The sequence below is a fragment of the Cyanistes caeruleus genome, unplaced genomic scaffold, assembly GCF_971803275.1.
Source record: "Cyanistes caeruleus unplaced genomic scaffold, bCyaCae1.hap1.1 HAP1_SCAFFOLD_127, whole genome shotgun sequence".
Lineage (NCBI taxonomy): Eukaryota > Metazoa > Chordata > Aves > Passeriformes > Paridae > Cyanistes > Cyanistes caeruleus.
In genome coordinates this window covers 330,932-358,581 of record NW_028255924.1, presented here as the reverse complement: position 1 = coordinate 358,581, position 27,650 = coordinate 330,932, and the positions used below count along the sequence as shown (strand labels likewise).

The following is a 27,650-nucleotide window of genomic DNA, read 5'->3' as shown; positions in this document are numbered from 1 at the left end:
TTTAAAGTTACACAGTGGATGTTTAATCACAGCACTGGGCGAGGGCGGGAGTCACCCCTTAATACGCACTGCAGGTTGACAAAAGATTCCAGTGTCTATTTATTTACAAAAGTCTTGAATATCCAAAATACTAATACATATTAATACTAATGCATATGCATAATGCTAACACTTTCTGTTCCCCACTTTGGATTAAAATGCACGGTAATGAGTTTAAAAAGTCATTCTGCCTGTGTGGTTGGCTCCCTAATTTGAGGAGGGGGTCGTTTTGGTGAGGAGGGGTCATCAAGAGATGAAGGAAAACCGCTCTTCCTCACTCTCACCTTTCTACCTTTACAATGGTTGACATTACAAATGACATTTGGTGCAACTCCAGTTTCCTCCCTTGTGACTTTGAAATGGGTTTCTAGATGTAAGGTCTGTGATCTTCCTGAACCCGTTTATCACTTTCTCTTTTCTCATTATAAGCACAGCTGAACAAACATACAATGACAAGTAATTTTTTACCTAAGTCCAAGACTCATTATCTCAAATCCTGCTTCTCACTCAATCATTAACTCGAAATACTTCCAGCAAGGCCTATCTCTATCTACGATCTCCAATTTTTCTACAGCACCTAATTGTTTAAAATTAGTGACTCCAAAGGAGGTTTCAGAGGGTCCTGGGTGGGCTGGGAAAGACTGGGAGGGTCCTTGGAGGGGCTTGGGGTGTCTCTGAGAAGTTTTGGGGGTCCTGACCTCTGCAGACCCCCCAGGGATACTGTCAGACGCCACCCACAGCAAGATGCTGACGGGGATTGGAGTCTCCGTGTTGGGCTTCGTCTTCCTGGCACTGGGGCTTGGCTTCTGCCTGTGCAGGAAGGTGAGGGGGGATCCCGGGGATCGTGTCCTCCCCCCCCAACAGAGTGAGTGTGCTCCCCTCAGAGCCCCCAAGCCCGGTGTCACCCCCTTTTCTCTGCTCACACAGCTCCTGAGGCAAAAGCTTCTCGAGGATTGAAAGTCAACAATTCCCATTGTCATTCTGTATCCCATTGGATTTTCATTCCCCTGCTTTCATCCAGGTGCCCACAGGGAGCCAGGAAGATGTGGAGCCTCCCAGCCAGGTGTCTTCCCAACACGCATCACCAGGACCACGGATCACCAGGGCTCTGCCCAACGGGGGTCACTGGGGATCATCCAACGCCCATCCTCCCATGGGGGATGGAGCTGGAGCAGCGCACGAAGCTCTTCCCGCACTCGGGGCACTCGCAGGGCTTCCCTTACTGGTGCCTCCGTTGGTGTTGGGTCAAGTTAGATCTCTGTGAGAAGCTCTTCCCACACTGGGGACACTCGTAGGGCCTCTCCCCAGTGTGGATGCGCCGGTGGACGGTGAGGTTGCCGTTGCGGTTGAAGCACTTCCCGCAGTCGGGGCAGCGGAAGGGCCTCTCGTCTGTGTGAATCCGCTCATGTTTGAGGACATCAGAGCTGGTCTGAAACCTCTTCCCACACTGGGGACACTTGTAGGGCCTCTCCCCAGTGTGGATGCGCCGGTGTGCCCACAGACTGGAGCTCTGACCAAAATTCTTCCCACATTCCGAGCAGGTGTAGGGCTGTTCCCCTGTGTGGATCACCTGGTGTGTCATCAAATTAGAGATCTCTCTGAAGCTCTTCCCACATTTCCCACACTCATAGGGCTTTACCCCAGTGTGAATCTTCTGGTGTTTCCTCAGGTTGGAGCTCTGGCTGAAGCTCTTCCCACATTCCCCACACTCGTAGGGCTTTTCCCCAGAGTGGATCCTCTGGTGCTGGATGAGCTGGGAGCTCTTTCTGAAGCCCTTCCCACATTCCAAGCACTTGTGGGGCTTCTCCCCCAGCTCTGAGCTCCGGCTGGATCTCTGGCCGTGTTCCTGGCACTGGGGGGATCTTTCCTCCTCGCAGCTCCCTGGACTGCGTTTGCAGCCCCTCCTCGTGCGGGATCTCCAGGGCTTTTCCTCCTCCTCTTCCATCTGGTAGAAATTTGGAATGAAAATTCATGATTAGGTGGAAAAAAAGAGAGGAGAGTGCCTTGGGCTGGGGATGCCTCTGTTGGGAAGGCAGAATTAGAAAGAAATTATAAATATGTCTCTTTAGCCAAAAAGGCTAAGGAAGAAATACAAATGAAAGCATGGTTTGAATAAGTCAAAGAAACCAGGCTGGTGTGCCAGAACACGTTCTTTCCCCCAGTAAAACCAAGCTGAGACCCCTCTTCCCAGCCTTATAAGGAAAGGTCTGAAGAACCCTGAGATAACTAAAAATATGCAAAACCAGCGATTTCTATAGGTTGAACACAAATGTTACTGTATTAGGATACTTAGAAAGATTGGTCAGTAAAGGAATAGAATATTCAATGTATAGGTTATATAAGTAATGGTAAAAGAGAGTTCTCTCTCTTGGCTCTCTTTGTTCTCTTAGTCTCTCTTAACTCTTGGCTCTCTTGCTACTCTCTCTTGGCTCTCTCTTAGCTTTCTTGTTTCTCTTAGCCTTCTTGCCTCATGCTTTCTACACTCTTGCTGCTCTCTTTTTCCTGTTCTTTCCTGCTCTTCTTTATCCTCTTTTTCCTGGCTCTCTCACTTCTGTTCTGTTATTCTCTTTCTTAGCAATCTTAAAGTCTTGAACTCATGTATTTTACCCCCTTTTGTATTGTTCTCTCTGAGCCTGCTTTGTGCTCTATCTGTCGGCTCATGGCAGGCTCTCCCTCTCTCTCTCTCCCACGCCCTGAAATAAACAACTACCATCTAACTCGACTATAGAGGTCTCTGCCGAGTCTCAGACCGTCCACCCCCGATGTGTCTCCTGCATGCCTCCTTGCCCAGGTTCGTCTCAGAAAGACATTGGGCATCTTGCGTCTGTAAGAACCTCAAAAACAACAGGATTCAGCCCAAACAACAAAACACAGATCACAAACAAACCAAACAACAAGATTCAGCCAAAACCCCCTGCACAATAGAAAGGTTCAGCTCCTGCAAGAAACTAAAGCACCAACGTTTACCACAGTAAGGCTCAGAAACACCAAGATTCTGCCCCATAAAAATTGTGGATAGCCCACTGTGGTCACCCGCTGCATGTGGGGAGGCAACGCACCTGGGGCTGGGGGAGCTGCAGACGCAGGAATGAACTTCGTGCTGCTTCCTCTCCCTGCTCCTCCTCCTCCTCCTGTGTCCCTACTCGACCTCACACTCCTCCTCCTCCTTCTGCACAACCCCAGGTACATATATTTTGACCGTCTTTTTCCTCAACCCTGCTTCTCCTTCCCTTCTCCTCCTGCCCCCAGGCCCAGCACCCACTGCCGCCTCCCTCTTCCCCCCCAGTCCCACAGCATCCCACCGCAGGGGCACGGATGCAGCTGGGCCAGCTCGGCCTGGGGCAGCGCTGGGCTCTCGGCCGCTTCCGCCCGCACTCGCTCCCCACTGCAGCCGCTCCCGCCACCACAGCGCGGGGGGGCCCGGCCTTGGCGCTCCCCCCTCCCACCTCCCCAAATTCCCCTCCAGGGGGGCGCCAAGGCCCGGGGGGGAGGGGCGCAGCTGGGCTCCAGCTGGGGAACGCTGGCAGCTGCGGCTCTGCCTGGACACTGATGAGTCATCAGCGCCGCGCGCTCTGATTGGCTCAGCCCTGCCTGAGCCCTGCGCCTGCACCAAGGGGGGACACCCTGCTCCAGGGGGGATGGCCCCAAAACGGGGCAACCCCAGCAAAGGAACAACAACAAAGCCTCTTTACAAACTGATCCCCTCAACCTCACTGCACATAGGGCCAGGGACGTGGACATAAGGAAGTGACAGGAGGAGCCATCAGCTGCACAAAATGTTATTAATTGATGACACAGACTGCTGCTCAGCCAAGGTCCTGCTAAATTCATCAACTTCCAGAAGAACAACAAAGACTTAACACAGACATCAACATCGTTAGCTATACAAGAGTGGGGTGCATATTAAGGGGGTATGTAGGAGGTGCATTGGGAAGTCTGTGCCTGTCCAGGACTTCAGCCAATGGGGAAAGGGAGATGTGACCAAGAAAATCAGGATGAAAAGGAGGCTGTGTATGCCAACAACAGGAGAGACCCCATGGGAAATGTCCCATGGGCACACCCTTTTTTATGAATGAAATTACTGTTACAGGACTCCTCTGTCTTCCTTGTGGACAGAAACCTGTGGGGATGTCAATTTCTCCACACACCTTGGGGCTCCTCCGCAATTCCTTCCACCGTCCGGGCCGGCGGGCAGTGAGTGCAGCTGAAGGGGCCTCACCCAGTTTGGGGGATCGGCTCCCTCGGCTGGCGGCAGCACCGGGGATGGATTGGGTACCCGAGAGTGAGCAGGAGACAGACGAGTGACGGATCAGGGCGGCTCTCAAGAGTCGGCAGGGAGAGAGCACTGAAAATCTCAGCAGTGACTACAGTGGCATCTTCGGGGAGTGAACATGGCAGGGCACCCAGGGAGGGGACAAAAGGGAAAGCCACAATGGGGTCCCAGCAAAAGGAATGAGGATCCAAAAATATCTCTCAAGGGTCCCATGGGAGCATGTGGAGGTTGTTTGCTCATTCTTCCAGAGGGAATTAAGGACATGGACACCCAGGGGGGAGGCAAGAAGGGAAGTCCAGAAGGGATTTAAACAGGGGATGGATGGTGTTGGTGTGCTGGGAAGGGATTGGCTGAAGGGGAGTGTGCAGGAATGTGCTTAAGGCAAGAAGCAGCAGGAGGAATCCATGGGGTAAAAAAAATGATGATGGAAGAGGAAGAAAGAAATACTGAGTACTGGGATGTTTTCCAGAAGGGTCTTATCCTCAGAATTTGCCAGCTGACTCAGATCCTTTGTATCCCAGTTTTCCAGGACAGGAAAACAAGGAGGTGAGGATTTCAGGGGGTTTCTCTGAGCTGGGAACAGCAGGAGTGGGCGCAGAGCTGCGGCACCGGGAGCACGGGCTGGGGGCCTGTGGGGAGCTGTGGGGCCGGGCCGGGGCTGTGGGGCAGCCGGGGCTCAGCGCCGGGCGCTGCCTGAGCCCAGCACCCCCCGGGCAGGGCCGGCAGTGGCCCCCGGCCCCCAGGAGGCTGCGGGACGCCCCGGCCGCTGCCCGGCCCCGTGGAGCTGCCGGCCCTGCCCGCCGGGGGGGCCGCCTTTGGACACTGCGGCAGGACAGGGACCGGCTCTGGGATACGGGCTGGGGAGGGGAGCCTCAGCACAGCCAGCACGAGGAAGGAACAGCTCACAAATGGCGATTAGACCTGCAAGGATCCACATGATCTTTTAAGCATTTCCTGCTGGGTCCCTGGAGAAAGGAAGGATTTTGCAGAAAGCTCAGCAGCTGCCACAGGATGAGCACCCACACGCACTGAGGGGGGCTGCAGCAGCGACAGAAGAAGCCCCTGCAGCACTTGCTCACAAAGGCTCAGCAGCTGAATGCAGCAAGGGATGAGCAAAAGGCCAAGCTGAAGGCAAAGGCCATGGCACACTTCCTACAGCCCCTGAGGGATCAAGCCCAGGGCCCAAGGGGGCCCCCAGCACCCAGGGGACACCCTCGGCCACAAGCACCTGGCACAGGCATTGCCCTCCTGGCCAGGGCACAGCCCACCCAAACAGCCCCTGGCAAGGAATCAGCCTTCCAGCTGCAGGGCACAAGGACACTGCAAGCACAGACAGCAGCACCCTCAGCACCAGCAAGTCCAGCCCTTGATGGACACGCATTCTTAGCGGTGGCACAGCTCCCATTCCACCAGGGACCCACCACACTGCAGCCCTTGGGAACATCCAGGGTGGCTCTGGATCCAGAGGAGACCTTTCCTGATGGACACAGGGGCCTCTCCATCCACTCGGAATCTTACACCTAAAGGTGCTAAGGAATATATAAATTATTAAGACACTAAGTGGGAAAGATAAGTGGGTGTGTTTTATTGAGACACTATTAGCAGATGTGGAGGATGGGTTTAAAATGCAGGGATTTTTATTTGCTCACAATTGTGATTGTAATTTACTGGGAAGGGATTTGATGGCTAAATTTGGAATGCAAATTAATGTTGCAAAAGGTGATACAGAGGCTGGTTCTGTTGTATCTCTGTGTCAAATGTCTGGCAGAGCCAAGGCTGAAGTGAACCCACAAGTGTGGGCAGCCCCAGGGAAATTGGCAAAATTAGATATGGAGCCTCTCCAAATTTCCCTGAAGCAACCAGGACAAGAGGTGTCCAAAAGCAATCCCCTGTTCCAAGGGAGGGAAGGAAGGGCTCACAGCCTGTCTGGGAGTCCTGCTCAAGGCACGGCTTGGGGAGCCAGGGATGGCTCCCTAGAATGCTCCTATCCTGCCGAACAAGAAATCCAGTGGAATCCACAGAATGCTGCAGGACCCAAGAAGAAGAAATGAGATGATGAAACCGAGGCACCCCATACTCTCAGATCCTTACACCAGCCTGAACCAGGTGCCCTCCTCACACTGCTGCCATTCAGAACTTGATGCAAAAGATGCTTTCTGGGGATCTACCCACTTCCAGAGGATGCAAACACAATTCTGCCTTGGGCTGGCAACAAGAGCTAGAAGGGAAAATGCTCAAGACATGGACGGTCCTTCTGCAGGGATGCACAGAAGCACCGGCCTGATTGGGGCAAGCCTTGCAGGAAATATGAAAGGAATTGACCTCACCCCCAGGGACTGGCTTAATGCAGGATGTGGATGACTTGATCCAGTCAGAAAAACAAGGAGAAGAGGCAGAGGAAGCCTCTGTGAAATGGCTTCATTTTCAGGCTAAAAAGCAGCTTTGAGTATCTGAAAAAAAACAAAGGGCAAATGGTAGAGAAAATGGTTAAATATTTGGGACCTGTGTTGATGGAAGTTTTGACTTGTATTGACCCTGAGAGGGTTCAGGGAATCTCAGAAATAACATGACCTCAAACTAAAATAGTGCTGCAGCAATTCTTAGTATGGATGCTAAATCTGAACCAGAGTGCCTGTAGTTATTGCAGGCCACATAGCTCTCAGGCCTGACTGAAGCCTAGCCTGGGAAATTCATGAGAAGGAATTAAAACAATTCTCAGAGATACTAAACAGCCTTGCAGGTGTTGTTTTGCAACCTGTTGTTTCTCCTTGCAGGAGACAGTCAGGGGGGGCAAGTGCCCCTGACCAATGATGGTGGTGTAGTACTTTGTTAACCAATAAGAGTTTCCTTTCTGTACTTTTCCACGTATCTGTCTATAAGACAGGGCTGAAGCAATAAACTAGAATTCTCCTGTCGTGACTCCCTTGAGAGTCCATGGTCGTTCCTTCAAGCCGTTCCCAATCGGAGCGACATCTGGTGACCGCCCGACGTGATGTGGAACCGACCCCTGAGGTCCGGTAACCCAAGATAAACTGCAGCCGACCCCTGAGGTCAGAAAGCAACCGACGTGACTTCTGCTAATCCCCTGAGGGTAAGCAGCGAGCGGGGAAAAAGCCATCCCTTCCCCCTAGAGGGGTAAGTGGAATTCTCCCGGGCTTTCCAAGAGGAAGCTGGTTCTGGAAACCAACGGGATAGTGGAGCCCTGCCAGTGAGCGGGTTTGGAACGGCATATCTTGGCGAAGCAGAGCTCAAAAATCCCCGGGTCCGAGCCGTTAGCGTGTGTGTGATTACATTCGCGGAGCCGCCAAGATAAAGTCCTCATAATGAAGGACTGCACTTCAGCTGATGAACAGCTGGCCTACCTTGCATGGCAGGATGCCCTGCCCCGCATGGGACTCAGTGTTTCTGAAGATGCCATGCGTGCTTTATTTCAGTGGGTTAAAGAGCAAGGTTTTAATATAACTATGGACAATGCCTTTAATCTCGAACTTTGGCTGTCAATAGAGAACCATTTACGGTCAAAATTCATGAACGGAGATATCAGCGTGTGTAGCCTAGCAGCCACCTGGGGAGTGCTTTTTAAAGCGCTGAAACGGAGCCAGTCTGAGGACAGTGAAACCGGGAGGAAAAACTTAGATGCCGGGAGTGCCTCCTTTGTACAAGATAAGGGACCGGGAGGTGAAACCGTGGATGAGCTGCATAGTGCTCTTTTAGCTCTGCCCAGACCCTCGGAGGACTTTAGCGGCGAGCGAGAGCAACCCGCAGCCCAGAGATCTCCCTCTCCAGAGAGGTTTGAGCGGCCGCCATCCGCGGAGCTGGGCGCACGGGCTTTGCCAACGGGAGACTGCCCGCCTCCGCCCGTGCCACCCGCAAAGCCTCCGCCGGCGCCAAAAGCACCACCGCCGGCAGCCGCAGAACCTGCTTTCTCCAGCGCCTCCGTGCTCTCCGAGCTTCTTCCTTCTGTGCCGCGAACAAAAGCACAGACATCCCCGCTGCAGCCCGTCAGCGCGGCGGGGGAGGGGGAGAGAGTCAGCGCTCAGCTCCCCCGCGCCCGGCGCGCGGGCCACAGCCGCCGGAAAGTCCGAGCGCAGCTCCGAAACACGGCGGGCCGCCGCCACCGAGGGAGGGGGCGGGCCTGCCCAAGCAAACCCCCCGTGTACCAACGCGGCGGGGCACGCGGCTCCCCCCGGCAGAGGAGCGGCGGGGGGAAGGGAAACAGCAACCGCGTTCCCCCTGCGCCTGCCCGCCGCCACCAGCCGGGGTCCGGCCGGCCGCCGGCCGACCGCGGGCGGAGGAGCGGCGGGGAGAAGAAAAGCAGCAGCTTTGCTTTCCCCCCGTGCCTGCCCGCCGCCGCCGGCCGCGAAAACCCCGAAAAACCCGAACTCAAACCCAAATCTGAGGCCGGAGCCAGGCCCGTGGCAAAGATCGCCCCCCCCGCGCGTCCGAAACACCGGCGAGAAAGCGCAGGCGGGGGGGGCCGGCGACCTCGCTCTCCCCGCGCGTGCGCGGGACGGCTCGCCCTCACGCTCCCCCCGCACTCCAGCAGGGAGGCGCGGGAGGGAGAGAGAGCGCTTGCCGTGCTGCGCTCCCGATCTGAGCTCTAGCAGCAGCCCCCCCGCACCCATAAAGGTGGCGGGGGGAGAGAAAGACAGCGGCAGGCCCTCCACCAGGACCTGCTACACCAACCCAAAGAAATACCTCGACGAAGTCTGTCAACTCCAGCGACCTGAGCCGTGCCAGAGTCCTGCAGTCCCTGCGGGACCCAAAACTAACTCATTTTGTATCTTTTGAATTTTGTGTTTACAGAGCTGACAAACAGCCGTGAAGAGATGGTAACTTCAAGTTCCCTAAACCTTCCTGAAATTCATGAACTACTGTTCAAACCCGATGAACAATAACAGCAACCATGAAAACTTTATAAATCCCTCAAAAATCCCTCAATTGTATTTGAAAAAAAAAAAAAAAACCAAAAAAAAAAAAAAGCGGGATAAGAAGAGGGGATCAAATTGCATATAAATTGCATTGTGCATTGTTTTTATCACTTTGGTATTCTTTCAAACTACTCTATTGACATGTTAGACTGTCAATTCGAACAGACTAACAGTGTTGTATATAGTTTTGTATAGTGTGTGTATTAATTCACTGAATTAGAAATATTAGACTCAACCATCAAATCCTTGCAAGGAGAACAAATCCTAAATACCAAAACATAAACCAAAATTCTAAATTAATTCTAAATCAGCATCCATTCCAATTTCTAGTAAAAGAAACCTCTTGTACTGTGTTTGTTCCTTTTCTGAAGGGCCCAACAGAAAATTACAAACACAGTACATTTTTATTTTTTTTTCCTAAGCGAAAAAGGTGAATTATGGATGCTAAATCTGAACCAGAGTGCCTGTAGTTATTGCAGGCCACATAGCTCTCAGGCCTGACTGAAGCCTAGCCTGGGAAATTCATGAGAAGGAATTAAAACAATTCTCAGAGATACTAAACAGCCTTGCAGGTGTTGTTTTGCAACCTGTTGTTTCTCCTTGCAGGAGACAGTCAGGGGGGGCAAGTGCCCCTGACCAATGATGGTGGTGTAGTACTTTGTTAACCAATAAGAGTTTCCTTTCTGTACTTTTCCACGTATCTGTCTATAAGACAGGGCTGAAGCAATAAACTAGAATTCTCCTGTCGTGACTCCCTTGAGAGTCCATGGTCGTTCCTTCAAGCCGTTCCCAATCGGAGCGACATCTTAGGATTAACAGGGAATTGTAGGAGCTGGACTGAGGATTCTATCTTTTAGCCAGAACATTCTGTGACTTCTTTAGCCCCAGATAGTCTCAATGTTATGGTGTAGATATAAGAAAGAGAACAAAACTTAACAAAACGAAAAAAATAAAATGATTGATGCCCCAGCCATGGCTTTTCCAGACTCAGAAATCTGAATTGCAAGGGAATATTAAACAGGCCACCCCTGAGCCTGCACTGAAGGCAACGCAGCAGCAGCCAGGGCTCCCCAGCGGGGGAAGCTCCTGGGCCTGCCCACAGATCCTCTGCTCAAATCCTCGGCCTGGCCACCCTCCTTTGCCATCTCCAGCCACTGCGGGACAATCCTTGCTCTCACTCTTGCAGCTTCAGGCCTTTCTGTGCCTGCCCTCGCCACAGCTGCTGGGGAAGGCACCGGGACAATTCCACTCTGCCTCTCAATTCCACTCACACTCTGCCCTGCCTGGGATTAGCTGCTGGCAAAATAGACCAACTTGAAAATGGCTTCAAATCTTATTTCTCTAAAGGAACTTGGTTTGCATTTGCCTTGGGGAAAGGAATTTTAATGTTTCTTTTCCACCACTCAGCAGAAATGTGTTTAACATCTCAACAGACTGGGAATAGCCCAAAAGATTCCCCCCAAGATAACGACCATCAACAAAACATCAACACCCAGCAGCAAACATCAACCAACATCTACCCTGTAATGTAATGTAATTCCCATCACAGGCACAGAAATCCGGGTGCAACAGTAAACCAAATCCTAACACCTCCACACCTTCAAACCAATTGAGAGGAATGACAGGTTTGTCTTTACAAACAAGCTGTGGGTCTGCTGATAAGATGCAGCTATCAGTGAGAGACAACAGAAACAATGGGATGGATTCCACTAAAAGATCAAAGAGGCACTGAAAGAGTATCATGAATTCCACAAAAGTTAAGAATTAAGAAGAGATTATGCGTGGGGGGGGAAAAGGTACCCCAGGTATCAGGCGTTCCAGGAAGCCTGTACCTCTCAAGTACCTCAGCCTATGGCGAAAGAGAGAAGGGACAAGGGGCCGGGAATTAGGATAAAAAGGAGGCTGCGCCCTCCAAAAATTTTAGAGACTCCAGGGGAATGCCCCGTGGCCTCTCCCTTTATTCGAATAAAGTAAAAGGACTCCTCTGTCTCCTTTTTGGACATAAACCTCTGGTGTTCGTGGATTAATTTTCCTGACACAATGAACAATAAACCAATGGATTTCTATGGTGTCAAGAGTGTATAAATTTAGGAAAATCAAGACAAACTCATGTGTCATGGAATGATTTTCTCTGTACACCCAGCCTAATTGTGCATGAAATTATTCCTGTTGCACATTCTGGCCAGAATCAAGTAATGCCTTATTTTTCTAAAGACATTGTTGAATAGTTTTTGCTTTCCTCAGTTTCAGTGAAAGGATTACACCGTTAGAGTAATTTTTTGTAATAATTTTACTTCTCTATTGTCGGTTCTGTTTGGGCCAGTGGTGTGAGAATCAGTTTTTAGTCCTAGGAGAATGAAAACACTTGATTGCTTTCTCATTTTTGTTTTATATTTGTACTTGACTCTTAGTGATGACAAAATGATGGTATGAGTTTTTTGATGTTCCCCTTTAAGCTGCACTTTGAAAACTAGAAGAGCTTTAAAGTTGGTGCTTTAACACATAAACAGTTACTAGAATATTGTTTTAAAAAAATAAATAGCAGATCTGTGGGGGCCACGTGTGAGTCAGGGGATGTCTGCCCTGGAAGAGAAGCTTTGTTCCAGGCAGCCAGGAGAGGAGCTTTAGAAATGCAAATTAACACTGATGGCCCAAAGCCTGCACAATGGCCCAGGGGCTTCCTGCCTGCAGGAGGAATTGGGCTGATTCCAGGAAGAAAAAACAGAGGCAATGAGTGAATCTGCTTGGAGATAGGGCCAGGGACTTGTACATAAGGCAACAATGGGAGAAACCATCAGTTTCAGAAAATGTTACTAATTGACAAGGACTGCTGCTCAGACCAAGTCCCGCTACATTCCTGAACTTCCAAAAGAACAAACGCTTCACAGAGCCAGGAATATCGGGTGTTATACAAAAAGGACATGCAGCAGGCGGATCGGGAAGGCTGAACCTTCCAAGCACCTCGGCCAGTGTTGGGCAAAGGGACAGGGACATGCGGCCGGGAAAATCAGGACAAAAACGAGGCCGCGTCCTCCAAGAACTGGAGAGAGCGCACGGCAAATGCCCCATGGCCTCTCCCTTTGGGCAGCAATAAAGTCACTTGCACACCACTCCTCTGGCTCCTTGGGCCACACAAACCTCTGGCGCCGGGAATTTTCCCGCCCAGCCCCGGGCCCAGCGCAGCCACCTCCGGCCTCCCGACACGAAGCGGGACGAGCCAGCGCTGCTCCGCCACCGCCTCCTGCCGAGGCCCCAGCGGCAAGGAGACCGCGGGCAGCCGCTCCCGCAGCGCCCTCAGCCCAGGGCCAACACGGGCCGGCCACGGCACAAGCCACCCGCCACAGCCCCCTGCCGCCCCCTCCCGGGCCCGCAGCGAGCCCCGAGCCCCCGCAGAACCGAGCGCGGCTCCCACCTGCGATGGCCGGGGCCGCCTCCGAGCTCCGCCGCCGCCTCACCGGGCTCCGGCCGCTGCTGCCGCCGCTGCCGGGCCCGCACAGACGCTCCGGCAATGGCGGCTCTCCTGCCCCACGGCCGTCCTGGGGGCGCCAGCGGGGCCGGGCTTGTCCCCGCTCTGCCCAATCAGCGCGCGCCAGAACCACGAGTGACGGCAGAAACAGCCAATGGCAGCCAGCGGCGGGCTCTGCACACGGCACAGCCCCGCCCCGCGCTCTCAGGGCCCGCCCCGGGCTGCGTGAGGGGAAAGGCCGGGATGAGGAACAGCCCTGGAACGGGCCCGGCCCGAGCCGCCATTGAGCTCCCAACACAAACAAAGTTCTCCGCACCTCCCGGCCCGCCTTGCCCAGCCCTGGCTGCTGGGTGCCTCCGGCTCAGCGGGAAGCCCTGGACCCTCATGCACATCTAATGAGGAGTATCAGTGCATCGCTGTGATTTCCCCCAAAAAAGGGAACCCCCCCCGCCCCTTTGGCTGAGTGGAGGAGAGGAGAGATTTCTTGCACTAAACTCCCAAAATTGCCAAAACCAAAGCGAAGTGAACCGGGACCCCCCAGCAGCGCCTCTCTGCCGTCCCAGCTGAAGCCCTCGCTGGCTGCTCCAGGCTGGAGCGGCACACTGGGAGCACTGGGAAGGGGCCCCGGCTCGGGGCGCAGCCCCCGGGGCAGCCCCACGGCCCCCACGGCAGCTCCAAGGCTCCGCCAGCCGGGATGGAACGTGGGACAGGGAGCAGGGGAAGGGATGGGGCTACCGGAGCCGAGGGAATAACGAGGGTCACCGGGGGCACTTCACAAGCATTTAATGCAAAAGATAAAATCATAAGGGAGGGGAAAAGCAACAGGACCTGTAGCACCATAGCACAGGGACACACAAGGACATGTCCCACTGCTGTGGGGTGATGCTGGCCCGAGTCCAGGCACCCACCACAGCTGCTCTCTCACTGCCCTCCACAGCCACACAGGGAGAGAAAATTTAACCAAGGGTTCATGAGTTAAGGACCTGAGACTGTTTCCTCATCAAACACAGTCATGGGCAAAACAGGAGATATAAATTGACTTTATTGCCAATAAGCTCAGAGCAGGAGAATAAGAAGACCCTTAAAACCACCGTCCTTCCACCCCTCCCTCCTTCCAGCTCTGCATCCTAACCTGGCAGTGCAGGGATACAGGGAATGGAGGCATGGTCAGTTCATCTCCCAGGGCTTTTCCTGCTGTTCAAGGACAGGAGTCGTTCCCCTGCTGCACTCTGGGATCTCTCCCACCAGAGAGGTCTCCAGGAACTTCTCCAACCTGAGTCCATTCCATGGAAGCAGCCCCCTCACAGTGCTGCAGCATGGGTCACTCTGCCACGGGGTCAGACCTTCCAGGACAGGCGGCTCCAGCAGGGATCCCTCTGTCCACAGGTGTCCCCCAGGGTCACAGCCTCATCTCAGGCATTCCCCTGCTCAGGTATGGGCTTCTCCAGGGGCTTTGGGTGTATCTTTATTCTGATGAATCTTCAGGGGCTGTCAATCTGCAATTCCCATTGTTGGTCTGTGTTCTGATGGATGTTCCTGCCCCTGTGTTCATCCAGGTGCCCACAGGGAGTCAGGAAAATGTGTTTGGTCAAGACTGAGCTCTGTGAGAAGCTCTTCCCACACTGGGGACACTCGTAGGGCCTCACCCCAGTGTGGATGTGCCGGTGCCTGATGAGGGTGCAGTTTTGTGAAGCCCTTCCCACAGTCAGGGCAGTGGAAGGGCCTCTCCTCTGTGTGAATCCACTGATGTTTGATGAGACCTGAGCTCCTTGGAAATCTCTTCCCACACTCAGGATGCACCGGTGTGCCCCAAGGTTGGAGCTCCAGCTGAAGCTCTTCCCACATTCCAAGCATTTGTGGGGCTTCTCCCTGCCATGAGCTCTCTCCCCCAGCTCTGAGCTCCGGCAGGATCTCCAGATGCCTTCCTGGCACAGGGGGGATCTTTCCTCCTTGCAGCTCCCTGGGCTGGGTTTGCAGCCCCTCCTCATGCAGGATCTCTGGGGATTTTCCTCCTCCTCCATCTGGCCATGGCTTGGGAATGACAAATCCTGGTTTGGGGGAAATCAAAGAGTGAGTGCCTTGGAGTAGAGGCTCCTCCTACCCAAGTCCATGTCTAGAGCTCAGCAGGAGTCTTGTGGCCATGAAAATCTCCAAAATATCAAGATTCAGCCCAAAAAAGTCTCCCAGGATTTCCCTATTTCTTGTCTTTCCTATTTGGGCTTCCAGAGGTTTCAGTTCCCTGGGATGATGGGGGTCCAAGGGCTCCAGGGGTTCCCCCTCCTCTGGGGTCCTCCTTAGCAATGATCCAGGGGCTTTTGGGGGTCCATGGGCTCCCTTCTCCCCTGATGCTCTGCTTTGAGATCCCAGGGATCCCAGGAGTCTCTCCTCTCCAGGCTCCCACCTCTCCAAGCTGCCAGGGTCCCCCAGCTCTGGGATCGCCCCTCTCTGCTCTCCCCACTCTGGGAGTCCCAGGGGTTCCTCTCCTCTGCTCTCCCAGGGGTCCCCAGGACCAATGTCCTCCCCAGCCAATACTGGGCAATGGCCACGTGGACCCCAAAGATCCCCCAAGGGGCTCAGCTTTGGGGTCCTGCAAGATCCAAACCTACCCACACAGAGGGAAAAAACCTCCCAGGGAGGCCAGACAATATTTGGGGCTCAATTCCGCAATCTGCAAGTTCCAAACACACTCCAATAAAAAGACCCTCTCAGGGACCCCCTGACAGATTTGGGACCAGCTCCCCCTCCCTGCTCACCTGCAGGATGAGGTGGGGGCGATGGGCCAGTGGCCGGGGGTGCTGCGGACACAGGGGGCACTGGAACCTCCAGCTTCTTCTTCTATTCCTGTTCCTGCTCCTCCTTTTCCTTTCTCCCTCCTCCTGCTCCTCCTCCTTCCTAATCCCACCTTCTCCCCAGTTCCTGCCTTCTGTATGTTTAGAGTGGAGAACCTTGCTTGTTTTTAGAACTAGAACAAAGATTCCAGATGGAACAAGCCTTGCTGGTTTTATTCAGCAGTATCAGTGACTACAGGTCGTGTTTGCTCTGGTTTGGTGCTGTCCTCGTTCCTCCTCAGTGCTCAGGCTGGGCTATGGGGTGTCCTTGTTTGCTGCATTTTCAGAGTTCCTCTTGGATCATTTGGGCAATAGGCCGTGCCCTGGGAGGATTCTTTGTGCTCCTTTGTGACACAGGAGAAGCTTCCAGGCGGTTTTTGCGTGAGCGGCTGCTGTGGTGTCACAGGAGCGTTGCCACGTCCCCGTGGTGTTCCCGTTGCTGTGGGACACGGAGGCCTCAGTGTCCAGAGCGGCTCTGGGCGCCTGCTCGTTGCCAGAGGATCCTCCTGCCCGAGGCATTCTCAGCAGCCAGCCCAGCCCCTGACGGGTGTCCTTCTGTGCTTGCAGGGGTACAGTCTGCAGACGTGTGCAGCGCAGCCAAAATGATGCAGCAAGTGGTTGCTGCAGTTGGCACTCTGTTCTCTGTGGCTTATTCGGGGTATTTTTTAACCCACTTGGCACGTAAGTTGAGGTTTTCCCTCGGTGCAGCCTCTGTGGCTTTGGGCTTGCTGTGTGCTTTCTGTTCTTCCACTGGAACAGAGTTGACTCTGTAACCAAATTGCCCTGAGGACAGGGTTGGTTTGGGAGAGCTCCTGCCAGCAGCTGCAGCTGAAAAAGGGGGTGTCTGCAGCCAGCGGGGCGTGCACAGCATTTGCAATGAGGCCTGGGGGGGTTCTGTTCCCTCAAGCGGGGAGTCTGTGGCAGCGGAGCCTGGAACTCCCTCCGTTTGCTGCTCCAGCCAAGAGCTGACACAGCCCAGTATTTTGTGCTGCTCTCTTGCTTGCTGTGTGAAGGGCCTGTGGCTCCTGGAGGGATGCTGTGAAAGCAAAATGCTCTCTCGGGCTTGCCTTGCTCATTTCCCACCACAGGCAGTTTTTTCCTAACAACATCTGGTTCACGTTCCCTCTCCCGTTGCAGGGCACCTCACGCGTGGATCCCCAGCAGCTCCTCCTTCGGTGAGTGGCAAAGGAAGCTTTGGTGTTCAGAATTGTGCAGCAAGTTGTGAGCTCGGCGTGTGGCAGCCGAGTGCCAGCCTGGGAGGCTGAAGGGAAGTTCCTGTCAGTGTCTTTGCAGCAGCAGCAGCAGCAAAGAGATCCCTGGCAGTTTTCTCTGTTTCTGCTGAAGAGCTTTTGAAGAGCTGTAGGACTGGTTTTGCAGGCAGAAGATTGCTTGCTGGCTTTAGCCATGCTGGAATATGGAATTCCCAACAATAAGTGGCAATGTCGGCTTTAGCCCATTGTTAGTTTGAACAGCTCTGAACCCTATTTCTGCTTAGTGCAGCTGGATGTGTAGCTGAGGATAAAGAAGGTGATAACTGAGATAGAACTTCCCGTCCCTCACGCTCCCGTCTGTCCACAGGGCACCAAAGCAGCATCAGCACCTCCTCTGGCTCCCTCTGCTTGCAAAGAGGAGGCCAAAGAGGAGGAAGAGAGCAGTGAACTTCCCGCTGTTCTGGGAGACGAGGGCGAACACCCCGCGGTTTGGGAATACAACGGCGAGGCTCCCGCGGTGTGGGACAAGGACAGTGGACATCTCCCGGTGTGGGATGAGGATGGTGGACATCCTGTGGCTTGGGAAGAGGAGGGTGAACATCTTCCAGCATGTGAAGCGGACAGAGAATGTCCCATGGCTTGGAAAGATGATGATGAACCTGCAGCTTTTTGGGAAGAGGACAGAGAAGCTGCAGCATTTTGGGAAGAGGACAGAGAAGCTGCACTGCTTTGGGATGAGGACGAGGAACCTCCCTCTGCTCCTGAAGAGGACACCGAAGCTCCCTGTGCTGCAGGATCCTGGGCTGAACATTCTGACAGCAGCACAGCCCTGCAGCCAGAGGGGAGCGGGGAGTGGAGCCTGATGCAGCTGAGTACGTCTGCTCTGTTCCTGTGTGCCAGAGCAGGGTGCTGTGTGTGTGTCTCAGCATCAGCTGCACCCAGGGTTGCTCTGCAGCTAAATGGCACAGGGTCATTTATTGTCCTTCCCCAGCTGAGAGCAAGGGGCTCCCGGCCCCAGGGAGTGGGGCTGCATTCTGGCTCTCATCTGAGAGGGAGCATCTTCCCCCTGGTTTCTTTCAGGGAACACCGTGAGCGTGGGGGAGCCTGCCGAGAAATACCTGGAACTGGAGCAGCTTGGCCAAGGGTAAGTGCAAGGCAGTTACTTCTGCACAAGCAGGGCCCAGGTATTTTGCTGGTGCAGGATCCAGTGAGAAGTCAGGAGAGCTCCAAACCCCTTCAGACACTGGGGTACGATGCTGCTGCCTCTCAGTGCTGATCAGAATTGATAACTGTGGTCAGAAGGCACCTTGCATGGCAGAGGGCTGGTGGCTGCTGTGCTGTTGTTTGAAGGGTGGATGCACTCGGGTGTTTTGTGAACGCTGCAGGCAGCAGAGATCTCCTGTCTGGGCTGGCTTTCACTGCCAGGGCCTAAAGCGCTGCTTCTTTCTTCTCTGCTGTTTTGTCTCCAGGGCTTTTGGAACCGTTTCCAAAGGACTCGACAGGGCCACGGGAGGAGAGGTCAGTGTCAACACGCCCGGCACGTCTGGCAGCTCTCGAGGGCTTTCCCCTCTGCTGGGAGCTGTGGCTGGAGCTGTGGGGCCCAGCAGAGCTTTCCTGCACAGGCTGCTCCTCTGAAGGCAGAGCAGGGTCAGCCTGCAGAGCACAGCTGGGACAGACTTGGTCCTTCTCAAGTGCCCAAAGGAAGGCAAGGAGGGCAGCGGTGTCTGTCAGAGCAGGACACGCTGGCCTGGTCTTCATGTCTAAAAGTGTGAATGCATCAGCTGCTGGAGACTGAGGCCCAATTTACCTTCATCCCAACCTCAGACAGGAACACTATTTAGCAGTTTTATCATCCTGAGTTCCATCAGGATACCTCAAGGCCTAATTAAGGAGAGATCCTGCTTGGGCTCAGTTTGGGGTTTTAGTCCTACTGCAGCTGTTCCCACAGAGACAGGAGAGAAATGAGAAGATGGATGTGCAGAGCAAAGCTCTCTCCTAAACCCTGCAGCTGTGTTTGGGTCTGGTGTCAGTGGCAGCTGGGACAGGGATTATCTGAGCAATGGATGTGCACGTTTGCTTTGTTGTGCTATCCCAAACAGGGCAGGGACATTTGAAATCCTGGCCAAATGCCATAGAATTGCTAAAGGGTTCCCGGCTGTTTTGCTCTGTGTGCACAGAAACAGAATTACCTCCTGCTTGCAAAATGTGTTGGAATAATAATCCTAAGAGTGCTGAGGCCATTTGAGAAGACTGTAGGTGCAGAGAATGTTGTTAGAGCTTTGAGGCTGACAGCTGAAGGAGCATTTCTGCAGAGCTTACAGAGCCAAATGTCTCTGGCCATGAGTCCTGTAACAGCCCCAGCAAGCAGAGCAATGGGCTGTGGGAATGGCACTTGCTGAGCTCTGGTGTCCCATCCCAAGGCAGTTTGGCACAGCCCGGCTCGCTCGCTCCAAAAAGACTCGCTCCGTGTTTGCTGTGGCCTCCTGCCACAGACTGCTCCAGTTAAAGGTCTGCAATGTCCCTTCAGGTGGCCATCAAGAAAATGAGTCTCAGAGGGCACAACAGGGAACGAGCTGTGAATGAGGTCGTGGTCCTGAAGGACAAGAAGAACCCCAACATTGTCAGCTCTCTGGACAGGTGAGTGCTTCAGGTCTTCTCCCGTGCACGGGCCCTGCGTTCATCTTTCCTGGCATCCCCAGTCTGTAGCCTGTTCTGAAAATGCCTGACCCGGCCATATCTTCCCAGAACAACAGCCTGGCACTTCACTCCTTCCATGTGCTTTTGTTGCTTTGCTTTGGCTTTTTCTTCAAGTTGACCCCATTTGCTGTGTTTTACAGCAAGTGCTGATAAACCCTGGTAGAAATTATTTTCCTTGGCTTCTTCTTCCCAGCCCTGTCCCATTGCTGCAGGTGACAGGAAGACCAGGTTCTTGTTTCCAGAAATGCCTCATTTGCCCATTTTTCCATGGCCCTGCCTATTTCTGAAGGGACTTTGTGCAAGGTTTTCCAAGCATTTGACTGCTTTTGCCCCAAGTGCTGCACGGCCTCCTCCCCTGGATAACTCTGGAAGTTGTGTTGCCTTGTTCCGGAGGGAATGGTGGAACTGATGAGCTCAGATGCTGAAGCAGCTGGGGACAAGTGTTGTGGTTCCACGTTGAGCTGGGCTGTTGCTAAAGTGCGTTTTTCACCTGCTTGCCATCTAAGGCCTCTCCTTTCTCCCGGGTGCCTCCTTCTCCTTTAGACTGTGCAGATTCCAAGGCCTGTGCAGCCTGGCAGGAATGTCTCTCCATCTGATTCTGTCCTCACTGACAAGTTACCTGGGAACAAAACTCCACTCTGGGCTTTTCCCTGGGGGAATTGAGCAATGCACATTCATCTCTGTGCCATTGTTCTCCTCTTCCAGCTTCCTTGTTGATGGAGATCTCTGGCTGGTGATGGAATACATGGATGGAGGAACTTTGCAGGACGTTGTCAGACAGACACGCATGGCTGAAGGAGAGATGGCAGCTGTCAGTCAGGAGGTGAGGGATCCTGCTTGTGCTTCCCATGGCTGGGACACCATGGTCCTTCCAAAGAGGCTGTGAGAGCAGAGTGGCTCCATGCTCAGGCCTTTGTTTCTGTGTTGTTTTTATGAGCTGGAGAGGAAAAAGCCTCTGAAGTGAATGGCCTGCAAATATCACTGCATTTCTACTCTGTTCTTGTGTTCTTTCCTGCTGTTGTGGTACTCTCTGTCTTTTTTGGATCTGATTTCCTGGTCTCAGCTTTGCCTTGAACCTTTTGCCTGGAGCTTGTCTGCACTGCACTCCTGGGCTGTCACAGCAAAGTTGCTGCTGGCAGAATTCTAAACTGTCCTTTCTTGTGTGATATATTCCAGCCTCTGATTTTTTCCCTCGTGTTTCTTGTTGTCTCTCAGTGTCTGCAGGGCCTGGATTTCCTCCATTCCAACCGGGTGATCCACAGAGATCTGAAGAGCTCCAACATCCTTCTGGGAATGGACGGCTCTGTCAAGCTGGGTGGGTGTTCCTGGCCAGGCACGGCGCTCCCGGGGTGCGGCTGTGGGGCTGCTTCCCAGTGAGGGCCAGAGCCCCACAAGTGCTGCTGGTGGCACTGCCCGGCCCCTGCTGCCAGCTGAGAGCGGCTGCCCCGTGCAGAGAGCTCAGGAGAGGAGCAGGCTGTCAGGAGTGCCTTTGCTCTGGGTATGGCCCTCCCAGAGGGGCAGGAGTTGCAATCTAAAGCTTCAAAGGAAATCAGTAAAGCCAAGCATGAAGGCTGAGGGCTTCTTTAAGGGTCCAGTTCCATCTTTCCTTGGCTACAGCCCTGAAGATGTTTCCAGCTGGATTCAGCACTGCATTCTCAGACTGAGAGTGGGGAATCTTTGTGCTTGGTTTCCTCATTGCAGCTGCCTTTGACAGTGCTTGTTTCTGTCCTCAGCTGATTTTGGCCTCTGTGCTCAGCTCAGCCCTGAGCAGGACCAGTGCAGCTCCATGGTGGGCACTGCTCACTGGATGGCCCCAGAAGTTGTGACCAGTTCTCCTTACGGCCCCAAGGTGGACATCTGGTCCTTTGGCATTGTGACCATCGAGATGGTGGAAGGAGAACCTCCTTACTTCCAGCAAACGGGGGCCATGGTAAGAGGCAAATTCTCCAGGCTTTGCAGAGGCCTGTGAGCACAGGGTGACCCTGCACTGGGAGGAGCAGCTGGAGGTTTCTGCACATCGCAAAGGGAATTCCCACAGCACCTGAGCCTGAACACAGACAAATATTCTGCAGTCTCCAGCAACAATTTGCTTTGGCATTTAAGTTGTTGCAGCTCTTGTGAGGATGACCCAAATACATGAAGCAAGTGCATCAGCTCTAATGCTGTCTTGCAGAAAACCCCAAACCAACCCCAACACCCACACCCAAACCCAACAAGATTTCTGGAGGAGTTTCTGAAAGAGGTTTTGTGAGATGAACCCCCCCTGGCTCTTCTCACTGGGAAACTTGTCTAAAACATGAAGATGATTGTTTAACATCCCCACACTCTAACATATTTCTTTCCTTCCTTTTACTTTCTCTGTGTCACCAAGCCTGAGCTTTCAGCCACACAAACCTGCTGTTCCTTGCCTGGCAGTTTCTGGCATGGGGCATCAGGAATGCTTTTAACTTGAGGGTCAGTGGCACTGCAGAGATGCATTTGATGTAAGAATCCCTTAAAATAACACAGGCAGACCACACTGACTCTTGAAAATGGCCTGTAAAGCTGGTGTCTGTATTTGGAGAAGCAAAATGGGCTATTTCTGATGGAGGTTCCTACTGACAAAGTCAGCCAATGCAGTCGGCTCTGAAGGCAAGATCATTTGGATGTTGCAATGTCTGTGGCTGCACCAGGGTTTGGGTTTTTTGGCTGGCCCAGAAGAATGAGCTGTGAGCAGCAGCATCTGTGCCAGGGAGGAAAGTGCCCGGGGAGCTGGGGCAGAGAAAGCGGGCTGGATGTGAGCACGTGTGGGTGTGGAGGAAGCTGTCAGAGCGCTGTGTTTGCTTTTCCTGCAGGCCCGCGCTCTGATCCGGCAGAACGGGAGCCCGCAGCTGCAGGAGCCCAGGCGCCTGTCGGCTCTGCTGCGGGACTTCCTCGAGTGCAGCCTGGAGCCGGACGAGGAGCGGCGCTTCTCTGCCCAGGAGCTGCTGCAGGTGAATGCCAAGCGGCTGCGGGGGAAACGGCAGCGCCAGGGAGGGCTTTTCTTGTGGGGCCCCCCTCCCATCATCTCCAGTCCCGCTGCTTTTCACACGCAAAGCCAGCAGAATCCTCGCCTGCTTTGGCTTGGCAGGCTCCTGTCGAGCTCATCTGGAGCTGGTGCCCCGCCACGAGCGGGGACATCTTCAAGCACATCAGGTGGCTCAGAGCCCTGCCTGACCTGAGCCTGGATGTTTCCAGGGAGGAGCCACCTCCCACATCTCTGGGCTCCCTCTCTCAGTGTTTCCCCACTCTCCTGCTACAGCAATTCTTCTTTACATCTAATCTGAGCCTGCTTCCCTCTCTTGACTTTCAAACCATTCCCCTTTGTCCCGTTGCAACAGAGCCTGTGAGGAACTTGAGTCTGGAAAGTAACAGTTCATTTCTTTCTTTTTTATCCCTTGGGCAGCACCCATTTTTGTCATCAGCCAAGCCTCTCTCCAGCCTGACCCCTCTGATCACTGCAGCAAAGCAACTGAGGGAGCAGCGCAGGAGGAGATGAAGCCCTTGACGAGAGCTTTTCGTTGTAGTAGTTAGGAGAAGTAGTTAGTTAGGATAGTTGGCACTGTTAGTTAGTTAGTTAGGGTAGTTAGGACAGCCTGTTTGTTATGGCAGTTATTTGAATAAAATCTCTGTTAAACCTCAATCCCTTGAGGTGTCCTGTCCTTCTCCCGCTGTGACTCAGCTGCCCGGAGCACTGCGAGGGGAGAGCGGGCCCAGCCTCGCCCGGAGCTGAGCCCCAGCAGAGCCTGGCAGAGCCCAGAGCAGCCTCGGCATCTGCAGAGTCAGCCTGGAAGGAGGGGCTTGGAGCCTTCTGGGCTGCAGCCGGCTCTTGCTTACAAACTGTGTGCGCTGGAAAATGCCTCTGGTTCTGCGGGAGGGCAGAAGGGGCCCGGGGAAGGCGCAAGTGCTCCATGCAAGGGAAAAACCTGCCCTGTGTTTGTGATAAAGAACTATGTTGTTGTTGACCTTCGCTATTATGTGTTGGCTTTTCCAAATTATTATAATCAGAACGATTTTGATATAGCACAGTTTGTAATCACTTTTAACTGCTTTTGATATAGTAGTGCTATAAATGACTTTCAAATTTCCAAACAATCAAATTTAATTAATTGATAACATAGCTTAATAAATTGGATACAAAATAATAAAAGAATAGAATTTAGTAAAAGAATACAATTTAGTAAAAATGAGATACAATTTAGTAGATATAATCAGATACATATTTTATATATATATATATATATATATATATATATGTGTGAATATAATTGGCCAGTGGTTACAAATGCTTAAGGCATAATCAAAATCGACCGGGGTGTGGGGGGGTCTTCTCACCTCACCTCACATATGAAACAAAGCACTTCAAGCTAAACTTATATACTGTATGCTTATACATATTCATTAATGTTTCCCATAAGTTTCCTCCTTTTTCTGGTTTTACTGACCATTTATTTTCTAAACTACATCCTGTACTTTAATTTTGACATGTAACATCTGCAAAGGGGTACATCTGCTTTATAACATTGATTCTTGATAGTTTCTAATAATAACTTTAATAACAGTTACAATTTAGTTAGCACGAATCAATTCCATTTATTACACTGGGAATGGGGAACCCCTGCGCTTCCATTTCTGGGCGAACTCCCCTTCCTGGGCACAGAGACCCCCTTGAACGTTCATTTCGGGGCACCAGGACCCCCTGGGACCCCCTTCCCCGGCCCCAAAAACCCCTGCACCCCCTTATCTGGAACCTGGAATCTCCTGAACCCCCATTCTCGGGAATGGAAACCTCCCAGAACCCCCATTCCTGGGCACCAGAACCCCCCTGAACCTCCATTTTCAGGCACCGGGACCCCTTGAGCCCCAGAACAGAGGAAGGGATCCCCCTGAACTCCCATTCCGCTGCAGCAGGACCCCCGTGCACCCCTGTATCCAGGGCTGGAACCCTCCCAAACCCCCCATCCTCACACCCTGGGACCCCCCTGCAGCCGAGCCAGGCTGTTACCCCCCTGCTTTGTTGGTTTAACCCAAAGTTATCTCCACCCCTGCCCTGCCCATCATTGTATCCCAACCCCTTTTTCCAGCACCTTCCCTATCAATCTTGTCCACCCTGCCCCTTGTTCCCAAATGTCCCCTGTCAATCCTGCCTTATGCCAACCCCCTGCTTGGACGTCCCCTTTGGAAATCCCCTAATCCACAGCACCCCATTGGTCCATGTGTCCTATTCCCCTCCCCAGGATATCCCTCACTGGTTCAAGTTTTGTATCCACCCCTGGGCCCTCCCCATATATAAATTGCTGTACGCTTGTGTTCTGTGTCTTTTGTCCCTGGACCCTTGGGAGATTAAGCCTTTCCCTGAAACCCAATACCAAAACCCAAAAAAAAATACCTTCCCCCCATTCTTGCCTCCACACTATGCCTGACAGCTGTTAAGTGCTGCAGAACATTGCTCTAAGCCACACCTCGGGTCATCCTGCTCCTGAGGTGTGTTCCACTCCTGGCGTGGAGCTGAGGAAGAGCTGACTGGCCTTGGCACCATTTCACACACAGCTGATCCCAGTGTGTCCCCACTCTCTCCCAGTTTCTCCAGCGTGTCCATCTCGCTGGTGCCCTTGAGCTGAAGCCAGCAGCTCCTGGTGCTGCTGGAAACCGCCCCCGGCAATGCGGGCTCAGCTCCAGCTGCCAGGTGCAGCACGGCAGCCTGGAGCACCCCCTGAGCCGGCACTGGGGCACGGCGCGGCCCCCACAGCGCCGGGGGCAGCGGGGGAGGCACTGGGGGGGCCCAGAGGGGGATTGGGGTGTGCTGGGAGGAACTGGGAGGGAGTTTGAGATGGCCTGGTTTAAACTGGAGAAGGGATTGAGGTGCTTAGGATGGCTGGGAAGGGGTTTGAAGGATGTTGGGGAGGGTGGGATGGGGTTCTGGGGGTCCTGGTGGACCCTGGGAGGGAGTTTGGGGGTGCTGGGTGTCACTGGGAGGGATTTGAGTGAGCCTGGAGGAGCTGGAAGGAGATTGGGGATTGGAAAGCAGGGATTGGGATGAGGTTGGTTGTGCTGGGAAGAGACTGGAAGGAGTCTTGATGAGTCCTGGTGGGGCTGGGAAGGGACTGGGAGAGGGTTTGGGGGTCCAGGGGCAGTGGGGGGAAATTGGGAGGGGGCTGTGGGATCCTGAGAGGAACAGGAGGGGCTTTGGTGGGTCCTGGGGAGGCTGGGAAGAGACTGGCAGTGATTTACCAAAATAGTGATACTGATCTGGTATCAACATCAATCTGTTAATGGACAAAAAAACCTCTCCAACAGTTTAAAGTTACAAAGTGGATGTTTAATCACAGCACTGGGTGAGTGTGGGACTCACGCCTTAATATGCACTGCAAGTTCACAAAAGATTCCAGTGTCTATTTATTTACAGAAGTCTTAAAATATCCAAAATACTAATACATATTAATACTAATGCATATGCATAATGCTAACACTTCCCATTCCCCAGGTTTGATTAAAATGCATGGTAATGATTTAAAAAGTCATTATGCCTGCATGGTGGGCTCCTTAATTTGAGGAGGGGGTCATTTTGGCATGTAGTGGTCATCAAGAGATGAAGGAAAACCACTCTTCCTCACTCTCACCTTTCTACCTTTACAATGGTTGACATTACAAATAACATTTGGTACAATTCCAATTTCCTTCCTTGTGACTTTGAGATGGGTTTCCAGATGTAAGGTCTGTGATCTTCCTGAACCCGTTTATCAGTTTCTCTTTTCACATTATAAGCACAGCTAAACAAACATACAATGACAAGTAATTTTTTACCTAACTTCAAGATTCATTAACTCAAATCCTGCTTCTCACTTAAATCATTAACTCTGACTAGTTCCAGCAAGGCCTATCTCTAGCCATAATCTTTAATTTTTCTCTAATTCTTAATTGTTTAAAATTAGTGACTCCAAAAGAGGTTTCAGAGGGTCCTGCGTGGGCTGGGAGAGACTGGGAGGGTCCTTGGAGGAGGTTGGGATGTCTCTGAGAGGTTTTGGGGGTACTGACCCCAGCAGTTGCCCCAGGGATGAGTGAAATGCCACCCGAAGCAAGATGCTGACGGGGACCGGGGGCTCCGCGTTGGCCTTCATCTTCCTGGCACTGGGGCTCGGCTTCTGCCTGTGCAGGAAGGTGAGGTGGGGTCACGGGGGTCGTGTCCTCCCCTCCACAGAGTGTGTGTGCTCCCCTCTGGGCCCCCAAGCCCGGTGTCACCCCCTTTTCTCTGCCCACACAGCTCCTGAGGCAAAAGGTTCTTGAAGATTGAAAGTCAACAATTCCCACTGTCATTCTGTATCCTGTTGGATTTTCATTCCCCTGCTTTCATCCAGGTGCCCACAGGGAGCCAGGAAGATGTGGAGCCTCCCAGCCAGGTGTCTTCCCAACACGCATCACCAGGACCACGGATCACCAGGGCTCTGCCCAACGGGGGTCACTGGGGATCATCCAACGCCCATCCTCCCATGGGGGATGGAGCTGGAGCAGCGCACGAAGCTCTTCCCGCACTCGGGGCACTCGCAGGGCTTCCCTTACTGGTGCCTCCGTTGGTGTCAAGGTTGAGCTGGTGGAGAAGCTCTTCCCACACTGGGGACACTCGTAGGGCCTCTCCCCAGTGTGGATGCGCCGGTGAACGGTGAGGTGGCCGTTGTACTGGAAGCTCTTCCCGCAGTCGGGGCAGCGGAAGGGCCTCTCGTCTGTGTGAATCCGCTCATGTTTGAGAACATCAGAGCTGCGCTGAAACGTCTTCCCACACTCGGGACACTCGAAGGGCCTCTCCCCAGTGTGGATGAGCTGGTGTTCCCTCAGAGTGGAGCTCCACCCAAAGCTCTTCCCACATTCCAAGCAGGTGTAGGGCCGTTCCCCTGTGTGGATCACCTGGTGTCTCATCAGGTCAGAGATACTTCTGAAGCTCTTCCCGCATTTCCCACACTCGTAGGGCTTTTCCCCAATGTGAATCACCTGGTGCTGGATCAGTTGGGAGCTCCACCTGAAACCCTTCCCACACTCCAAGCACTTGTGGGGCTTTTCCCCCTGCTCTGAACTCCGGCTGGATCTCTGGCCGTGTTCCTGGCACTGGGGAGATCTTTCCTCCTCGGAGCTCCCTGGACTGGATTTGCAGACCCTCCTTGTGCGGCATCTCTGGGGCTTTTTCTTCTCTTCCAT

The 27,650-nt window shown here is 53.2% G+C and overlaps 2 protein-coding genes across 2 annotated transcripts; one reads left to right on the top strand and one right to left on the bottom strand.

The window, feature by feature from the left end:
* LOC147646079 (uncharacterized) lies at window positions 1–27,650 on the bottom strand. Its single transcript, XM_086873952.1, has 2 exons — window positions 27,021–27,650; window positions 1–1,783 (listed from the first exon to the last, which is right to left on the bottom strand). The coding sequence occupies exons 1-2, from the start codon at window positions 27,648–27,650 to the stop codon at window positions 1,259–1,261; spliced, it is 1,155 nt and encodes a 384-aa protein (XP_086730078.1). The 3' UTR covers window positions 1–1,258.
* On the top strand, window positions 15,053–23,106 carry LOC147646080 (uncharacterized). Its single transcript, XM_086873955.1, has 11 exons — window positions 15,053–16,218; window positions 16,675–16,712; window positions 17,116–17,620; window positions 17,829–17,892; window positions 18,218–18,266; window positions 19,276–19,385; window positions 20,151–20,268; window positions 20,661–20,760; window positions 21,179–21,375; window positions 22,280–22,417; window positions 22,870–23,106. The coding sequence occupies exons 1-11, from the start codon at window positions 15,690–15,692 to the stop codon at window positions 22,960–22,962; spliced, it is 1,941 nt and encodes a 646-aa protein (XP_086730081.1). The 5' UTR covers window positions 15,053–15,689; the 3' UTR covers window positions 22,963–23,106.

Excerpts from the sequence above, each read along its gene's own strand:
- LOC147646080 (XM_086873955.1), top strand. The coding sequence starts at position 15,690 with ATGGAACAAGCCTTGCTGGTTTTATTCAGCAGTATCAGTGACTACAGG. Across the intron at positions 17,621-17,828 it reads GTGGAGCCTGATGCAGCTGA|GGAACACCGTGAGCGTGGGG; the intron begins GTACGTCTGCTC and ends GGTTTCTTTCAG. Across the intron at positions 18,267-19,275 it reads ACAGGGCCACGGGAGGAGAG|GTGGCCATCAAGAAAATGAG; the intron begins GTCAGTGTCAAC and ends ATGTCCCTTCAG.
- LOC147646079 (XM_086873952.1), bottom strand. The coding sequence starts at position 27,650 with ATGGAAGAGAAGAAAAAGCCCCAGAGATGCCGCACAAGGAGGGTCTGC. Across the intron at positions 1,784-27,020 it reads TGACACCAACGGAGGCACCA|CACCAGAGGATCCACTCTGG; the intron begins GTAAGGGAAGCC and ends CAGCTCATCCAG.